This window comes from Tamandua tetradactyla, chromosome 19 (genome assembly GCF_023851605.1).
Source record: "Tamandua tetradactyla isolate mTamTet1 chromosome 19, mTamTet1.pri, whole genome shotgun sequence".
Classification (NCBI taxonomy): Eukaryota; Metazoa; Chordata; class Mammalia; order Pilosa; family Myrmecophagidae; genus Tamandua; species Tamandua tetradactyla.
In genome coordinates this window covers 6,298,384-6,307,535 of record NC_135345.1, presented here as the reverse complement: position 1 = coordinate 6,307,535, position 9,152 = coordinate 6,298,384, and the positions used below count along the sequence as shown (strand labels likewise).

General features: G+C 43.4%; 1 protein-coding gene across 1 annotated transcript; it reads left to right on the top strand.

Moving 5' to 3' along the window:
• Positions 1-277: 277 nt before the first annotated feature.
• On the top strand, positions 278-2,446 carry MRFAP1 (Morf4 family associated protein 1). The gene is made up of 2 exons (XM_077136354.1): positions 278-879; positions 1,429-2,446. Exon 1 carries the CDS (start codon positions 483-485, stop codon positions 864-866), a length of 384 nt encoding a protein of 127 aa, XP_076992469.1. The 5' UTR covers positions 278-482; the 3' UTR covers positions 867-879; positions 1,429-2,446.
• The last annotated feature ends 6,706 nt before the right edge of the window (positions 2,447-9,152 follow it).

Below are 9,152 nucleotides of genomic sequence, written 5' to 3'. Positions count from 1 at the left end.
CGCGTCAAGACCGACGCCCGAGAAGTCCTTTAGGAAGGGGGCACGGGAAGCACCCCGAGAGGAAGAGAAAGGACCGAGAGGAAGAGAAATGACCGCAGCGGCAGGACGGAGGAGGAAGGAAAATGCAGTGCGTGCGCGTGCGTGCCTGCGTACGCACAGCCGCGGTGGCGGGGCCGCGTCCTCCATTAGCCACGTGCGCGCGCCCGCACCTTTTCCCTACCCGCGGCGTGGCCGTAAAGGGGCGCGGCCGTGCCGTAAAAGGGGTCGCAACCCGCAGAGCGCTGGTTGACGGCCGCGACTCCATTTTGTTCGCGCTTCTCTGCTCCGAAGTCGGTAGTTTCCTCGGCGTCTGCGAGGCGAAAAGTTTAAAAAGGATAAAAGTTTTGAAGAATTTTCTGGAACTCTGTCGACAAGCACAGTCGCTCTCCACCTGAATCTCTCCGATCGACGTCGATACTGCGGCTCTGAAGTAGCGGGAAAAAATGCGGCCTTTGGACATCGTCGAGCTGGCGGAACCCGAGGAGGTCGAAGTGCTGGAACCCGAGGAAGATTTTGAGCAGTTTCTGCTCCCAGTCATCAACGAGATGCGGGAGGATATCGCGTCTCTCAACCGAGAGCACGGGAGAGCCTACATGCGGAATAGGAGCAAGTTGTGGGAGATGGACAATATGCTCTTCCAAATAAAAACCCAGGTGGAGGCTTCGGAGGAGAGCGCTTTGAATCATCTCCAGAATCCCGACGACGGAGTCGAGGGTAGAGCGACGAAAAGATGCGAGAAGGCCGAGGAAAAGGCCAAAGAGATTGCGAAGATGGCAGAGATGTTGGTGGAGCTAGTCCGCAGAATAGAGAAGAGCGAATCGTCCTGAAGGGGAAGCGACGGTAAGGCCGGCCGCCCGTGGGAGCTGGGTTGACGCTTTAAACTGGGTCACATCTCTCCGAGAAAAATTATTTTCTAGCCACCCACGTGAGGTGGATATTCAGAGGAAGGGAAGGATAAGAGCATGCTTGACTTGTAACTTTGGTCCTAGTTGATACCATTTACGTTTGGGTAGTTTTGGTTTACTCTGGTAACTAGGGAAAATAAGTTGTGTATTTTTTGTTTAGTTATTTTGGCTTGGTATGTGTTTGGTTGAAACCAGAGGTCCCCACCAGTAGACTAGAGACAGAGTAAGATAGAGTAAGCCTAAATATCACGAAGGGAACAGAAACAAACACATGATACGCCATCGAAAGGCGTGGGGGGATAGAGATAGAGAATTACGAGAGATGTCCGGTATTGGACAATTCCAAATTTTGCTGGAAGACTGGAAGGAGTCAAGTGGCATTCCAGAGGAGGTGGCACCCTTGCTGATTGAATTTTTTGAGGGTTTTTGGTTGGTTTGGCCCCAGAATTAACCTCTTGATAAATTTCTCTCAATTGTGCTTTAGGTTTACAGCCAATGGATTCTCGTCACCTGATGGAGATTGGCTGACACCCTGGAGAAGCTGAAACCAGAGAGCCTTTTGTTTTCTCTCTTTTTTCCTCTGTCTGCACTCTGTCCTCAATTACACTACGTTTTTTGCTATGGTCTGTGGTTAATGACCTCAATATAAGTTGATTGTTAAATAGTTTTGTTTCTGGAAATAACTTCATTTGTAAAATGCTCGCACATAAGGGAATTAGGGCCTAGATTGTAAACTCTTGCAGCAGTGACATTTGTTCCTGGGCTTCAGTTGTTATTTCTAAATTTTGAGGTACTTTGCTCTTTGTTTGTGGCCTGGTAGCTCCGTGGAACTTTGGGTGTGTTTGTGACACCTGAGACTCGGAGTTGGAGCTCTCCAGCTCTGGAGGTACTCAAGGAGCTGCATTAATTCTGCAAGACGAGTCCATGCAGCAGCTGCTGAAGAAGCTGAAGAAGGGATCGTACTTCAACTGGGGGTGTGACTGGGGCTGATCTGGTTAGAACTAAGGTAAATCAGAAAGCAGGGTGGAGGATGGTATTGTCTGTATTTGGGGACTTTAGTTTCTGCGTAAGACCAAAGGAGGAGAGATTTATTCAAATTTTAAATTTTCTGTCACACACTATTTGGTGTAACCTGTCTAGTCACTTTGTTTGGACAACCTAACTCAGCTTTGACATGGAACCTGGATTAGGGGATGAAAACTTGGTATTCTGTGCAGGTTGATGTAATTAATTCCCTGATACATTCTGGAGTGTTCTGGGCATAAAATGAAAGAACTATTTGCAAAGTCCCTTGAGGGACTGGGAAAGGAAAGCAGAAACTGTATGCATTGGACCCTAAATTGGATAGAGAAGAGGCTGCCTCAAGGTTCACAAATTGTCCAGCTTATAAGTTCATTTGAATAACAGACCTGACACAAGTATTTGAGGTCAAAACCCTACCTGTTAAAACAAACAAAAAACTTACTATGTTAATAAAAGTATTCATTTGCTTGAAAAGACAAGGCCTAAAAAGTTAATTTGTTAAGAAATGGATGTTCTTTCAGCATGAAATTTTTCTTTGGTTGGTTGGTGTTATCAAGTGGGCCATGAATTGCTTACTGTTTACAAGGCTCTCCGCATGTTTCTGATTGTTGGGAATGATATACTCTCCGCATGCTGCTGTGAGAATGGGTGTGGAAAGAACAGGCTGTTCTTACTGTAGAAGGAAGCTCATCTGATCCTGTGGTCCAGGCCCCTGCTTTCAGAGAACCAAAGTACCTACAGTCATCTTTCATATACAGACTGGAGCATTTTCTACTCTAATCCTTGCATTAGGAATATGGGGATAAGATATGTTCATGGTGGGATGGGATAAGACATAGAATAGAGGTGGTGTGATGCCCCAACCCTCAGGATGAAGGTCTTATTCTCCCAGCTGCTGCAAGTGTTGCTGACGGACTGTTCTTGGTTAGCCCTCTAATGGACTGGTGGTGTAAGGGCTCTATCCCTCTCACCACAATGTGGGGCAACCTCGAAGGGCTTCTTAGCTTCCTTGGGGCATGCTGAGACCTTCCTTGGGACTGTATCATAGCCCAACCTCTACCCAATGCTGCTTCCCTTCCCTTCCATTGGTATTAATCCCAGTAAATTTACCTGCATTTTAATCTTCATTTCAGAGTCTACTTCCTGGGGAAGGAATCTGTTTGTAAAAGTACAAACCAGTAGAAAACCATGTGTCACAAGCTCGGTACAGATACATGTCATGTCTCAAGAGAATACTGAACCGGGAATCTAGGAAAGGTTTTTCAGAGCAGATGGTTCATGAACTTGGCCTTGAAGGATGAGTATAGCTTTCAAGATCGAGAAGAGAGTGAAAAAGGGAACAGAAAAATGACAGGTTCCGAATCTTCCATGTGAGTTCCAGTAGTGGGGAGAAGTGGATAGGATGAAATTATGAACCAGGAAACAAAAATGCTGCATTTGTCTAAACTTAAGAAATTAACATTGCTACAGTACTACTAACTAGATTGTAGGTATTACTCAGATTTCACCAGATTTCCACTGATGTCTTTTTTCTGCTTCAGGATCCAATCCAGGATATCACATTAAAACAGATGGCACAAAATTAAAAAACAAATAAGAATGAGCACCCCCCCAGAACATTGTTACTCTTCCAAAACAACTATTACCAGTTTCTTGTATATTTTTCCAAATATGCATAACTTTCCCAAGTTTTTTTCTTTAAACATAAATGGTAGTATACTAAATGCACTGTTACATTCTTTGATAGTTTTTTTCTCCCCTTACTTAAAAATACAGCTTGGAAATCTTTCCCATCGCAGTATCTGGTTCTGCATTCTTTTTTATAGCTGCACAGTATCCATTGTTTAGTGATTTTTAAGCACATACAAGTTTGAAAACTACTGTCTTCAGTTCTCTTCAATAACTCCTGAATTGGTTGGAACTGCAGTGCAGCCACAGCTTTCCAAATTCCCCAGCTCCTGAAATCCTTCCTCTCAGCTTGCTGGCAGTTGGAGGAACAATTGAATAGTTTGCATTTTGCATTTTCTAAGTAAAGAATTTGATAGGAGCCATTGTGAGGGGCAGGGCTGTATAGTCATTTAATTGGGTATGGCTGGGGTGACCAGGTTGTTGGTTATAGAGCCACACATCCCTCTCAAGCCCCAGGCTGTCCCTTTCCTGGCTGTCCTGCAGAGGTCAGGTCATGGATAACTACAGAAAGGCCAGTGGAGGGATTGTTTATTGGATGAGTTCCCGATAACTGCAGAGGCCACCTCAAGCTGGAACCTGTCTGCAGGATTTTGGTGTTTTGGTTGTGATATGTCCTTCGGTATCAAACTATAGGAGGAAGCATGGGGACTGGGAGCATAGGGGCATCACCTAACCCAGGCTGGGAGATGATGAAAGGCATCCAGGAAGAGATGTATTGTGTGCATCCATGAGAAATGGAGGTGAGGTGTATAGAATGTCCCAGCCCCACTGGTCCCACCCTTGGTCAGGATGAAGCCAGGAAGACCACAGAAATTACTGCAGAGGCTTCTACATCTGTGGGCTCAGCTCAGATGGACGTGGTAGAACTGGAACTGGCAACAGCCAAAGGCACGATCAGTACTTTGGGGAAATGGCACTGATATCTGACCCCAGGTGAAAAGGATTGCTGGAAAGAAGAGTTCCTAACGCTGCTGGAGATAAAGTTCAGAGAGTGCCAGGCTGTCGTGGACCATGGGCTGGGAGATGGGAAACAGGACTTTCAGTCTTCCTCCCACTTGTTCTGTTGTGTGAACTTGGGCAAATGACTGCCTGTCTGGTCCTCAAATTGTTTGTCCTTAAAACAAAAGGGTTGCACTGTCTAGTCTCTAAAGGTCCTTTCCAAGCCCTCGCGTTTTGTTATGTCAAAGTTTCATAAAGCATCCTAGTCACTTACAGAATGAAAGTTTTTCTGGGATGAAATTATGTGTGTGTGTATGGGGGGGACTAGTGCTGTTCACCAAATAAATTCCAATTCTCTGCCTTCCGGAGAGTTGTACTTCCTTGTCCCCCTTGCTGTGTGGAGTACGGCCGTGTGACTAATTCTGCCCAGTAACTCATGTCCCATCCCAGTCTGAACACCCAGTGGGAGGCCATCAGCACTTTTCCCTCTGGCACTATGGTTGGCCTGTCAGCCTGTGTTCCTGAGTCCCTTTGATGAGCTTCGTTCCTCTGCCAACCTATGATGGACATGTAATACAAGCAAGGAGATATCTTAGTTTTAAGCCACTGAGATTTGGGGATTGTTAAATGAATTAACCTAGACTAAGATGACTGATATAGTTATTTTCAAACCTTTCTTCTTTTCCTCTTGTTTGATTAAAAGTTTTTTCCTTCTGGTGAGGATACGGGCTGTGATTATGATCACATCCTTCTCAGTTACTCAGGGACATTATCTAGTAAATTATTTCCTGTCTCACACATTTCATTTGTAGCTGTTCACTTTCCCCTCAGTGAAGGATGGCGATCCAGTGGGAGGAGGTAGGATGACAGAGATGTGGAACGGCACTGGGTGATCAGGATACCAGCAAGTGCTCCAAAGGAACAGGGCTTTGAATGAGAGGGAGAGCAAGGAGTCATATGGAAGTAGCAGGGGGTAATGCTGACCCTGGGTCCTGACTCTGGGCACATGGGGCATAGGAAAATGAGTAGTTTTCCCATAACAGGCCTAAGGAAGTAGGCAATATAATGTGGGGACAGTTAAGCATGGGGTGAGATGGGGTGGAGAGCAGAGACCAGTAAATTAAAACCTCTCGAGATTTTTAGCTATCATTACCTCCCCGTGCAACTGACTGGATGAAGACAGGAAGCATCCTGGCTTTTGAAGAAATTGTTGCCAAAGAAATCCAAAGTTGGGTCTGCTAAAACCTGCTGCTGTTCGACACCTGAAGAAACTCCTGAGCCTTTGTACCTCCACCAGCAAGAAGCAGGCTACAGCTGGTGAACAGCTGCTAGGAGAGCACGCGCTCCAAGGCGTGAATCATGTTGGCCTGGGGGAGCCCGGAAGAAGGGAGGCAGGTGCTGAACGGATTCACCTGGGGGCTTCTGCACCTTCTGTTGGTGGCCTTTCATCGAGCTGTGGTACGCAGTGCTGTGTTTCCTCTTTTTCCCTTTTCTGGATGGATGTTTTATGCAGTCGACCCTGTACCTACTCTGTGCCGTGTGGACCTGGCTCAGGACAGCTCAGAATATAGCTACTGTTTCCCCAGAGGGAGTGATCCAAGAGAGAGAAGAGTCTTTTCATCATCTGATACCAGAAGTGATAGCCCATCACTAAAACAAATGTTCTGTTTGCTAGGAGCAAGTCCAGGTTATACTCCAGGAGGGGGGAATTAAGTTCCACCTCTTGGAGAGAGGACTGGCAAAGGGTTTGTGGTTAGAGGGTTTCTTTTTTCTTAACTTTTTTATTGTATAGTATAACATATATACAAAGCAAAGAAATAAATAAGCAATAGTTTTCAAAGCCCTCTTCAGCAAGTAATTTACAGGACAGAGCCCAGAGTGTGTCATAGTCTACCATATGGACCTCTCAGATTTTTCCTTCCAGCTGCTCCAGGAGATAGGTGGCTGGAAGGCTTAAATTTTTTTTTATCACCACAAACGCCTTTTTTCTCTTTTTTGTGAAAAATAACATATGTACAAAAAAGCAATAAATTTTGAAACACAGCACCACAATTATTTGTAGAACGTATTTCAAAGTTTGACATGGGTTATGATTCCACAATTTTAGGTTTTTACTTTTAGCTGCTCTAAGATACTGGAGACTAAAAGAGATATCAATTTAATGATTCAGCAATCATATTCATTTGTTAAATCCTATCTTCTCTGCTAACTCCACCATCACCTTTGATCTTCCTATCCCTCTCTTTATGGGTGTTTGGGGTATGGCCATTCTGACTTTTTCATGTTGGAAGGGTCTGTCACTAATATGGGGTAGGGAGATGAAACTATCTGGTGTTCTGGAGAGGCTGGGCCCTCTAGGTTTCAGGACTTATCTGGACCAGGGACCCATCTGGAGGTTGTAGGTTTCTGGAAAGTTACTCTAGCGCCTGGAACCCATGTGAAATCTTACATATTGCCCTAGGTGTTCTTAGATTTTGTGTGTGTGTGTGCATGGTCTAGGAATCAAACCCGGGTCTCCCACAGGGAAGGCGAGTATTCTACCACTGAACCACCCATGTGCCCATGGTTAGAGTTTTAAAACCACCACAACCACTACTATTATAGTCCAGTGATATGATGCTTTTGAGATACAGATTCAAAATATAAATTACCAACACTGATAAAAGTTCAGCAAGCCTTCTAGAAACAAAATTAATGAATAAGTCAGAAGTGTTTCTATTCATCAGCAACAGAGCAAATATATTTTCTAAAAGTTACCATTAATAATAACAGGTTTTTTTACAACTAGGAAATTTTGGCAAAATATGTATAAAACCTTTATATATAAAATCATATAATTGTATTGAATTACATTAAAGAGCAACTAAATAGATTAACAAAATTAGTATTATAAATGTCAATTCTTCTCCTCATTGGTCCAAAGAGTCAGTGCAAGCCTTAGATCTCATCATGTTGGTCTGTGTGATTGTTTTGGAGCAACTTGAAGACCAGTTCAAAATTTAGATGGACAAGCAAAAGTCCAGGAAAAGCCATGACATTCCTAAAAATCAACCAGGTGGGAGGACTTTCCCTACTCTATGAGATATCAATACTTATTATAAAAGTAATTAGTAATCAAGGTAGTGTAGTAGTGGCCCAGAGATAGATAAGTAGACCAATAGAGGAAACCGTCTAGGCCCAAACACAGGCTAATGTGGAGACTTGATGCATGACAGTTGTTACACTGCACACCAGAAGCATCAGATGAGATACGCAGTGAGTAAGGCTTGGACAACTGGCTAAGAAATTGCCATTAGATCCTGCCTGAAAACACCCCAAAAACCATTTCCACGTGTATTAACCACAGAAATGAAAAAAACAAATGGTAACTATTTTAGAAGAGAATGTAAAGGAACGTTTTTTTATAACCTCAGGGTCAAGAGGGATTCTCAAAACAAGATACAAATCATAAAAGAAGAACTTGATATTTCAATGTTGTTAAAATTAAAATCTTGCATTTATCAAAGGAACTATTAGTAAAGTGAAAAGTTGAGGCACAAACTCTCTAATAGCTTCATAACTTTTCTGTAAATCTAAAACTGTTATAAAAGATAAAGTATATTTTGAAAACAAAACTTGGGCCACAATTGTGAGAAGATATTTGCAACACATGCCCTGGATCCCACACACTCTTGTTGGATATCTATGCAGTAAGTTCAGATTGTGCCCGTCAAACAGAAGGAGTGTCCACAAATCCTTGCTGTATAATTTCATCTCCAATCCTGGCTTTCTCTGAAATGGCTGACTGGTTCCACATTTGGCAAATGTGGGGCACCATTCTCTGGGGTCTCCCTTCCTGGAAATCCAGAATTTTCCAGAACATCAACTTCTGGTTTCTTTGTACCCAAAGTTCCGTTCTGAATTTAACTCTTTCCTCTCACATTTCACTATAAGCTGCAAGGAGAAACCAGGCTGCACTTTCCACATTTAATTTGGAAATCTCTTCTGCCAAATCTCCAATTTCATGCTTTTAAAATCTGCCTTCCAGCCAAAGCCACTAGTCAATTTTTCCAGATTACCTATCATTTTTAAATAAGGATCACCTTTCTTCCAGTTTGTAATAACACATCTCATTTCTGTCTAGAGTTTTCAGAGATATCTTTAGAGTCCACATTTCTACCAACAGTCTCTTCAAAGCATTCTAGGCCTTCTGTATCAGGCTCCTCACAACTCCTCCAAAATCTTCCCCTTATCCATGTAAAAAACTGTTCCAACAAGTTTGGTATTTGCAAATGCCAGCAGCACTCCACTTCTCCTGTACCAAAATCTGTTCTAGTTTGAAAGCTGCTGGAATGCACTATACCAGACATGGAATGACTTTTTAAAAGGTGAATTTAATAAGTTGCAAGTTTTCAGTTCAAAGGCTGTGAAAATGTCCAAATTAAAGCAAGGCTATAGAAATGTCTCATGTAAGGCATCTAGGGAAAGAAACCTTGGTTCAAGAAAGCCAATGATGTTCAGGGTTTCTCTCTCAAGTGGAAAAGCATGTGGCGAACATGGCGAGTCTGCTAGCTTTCT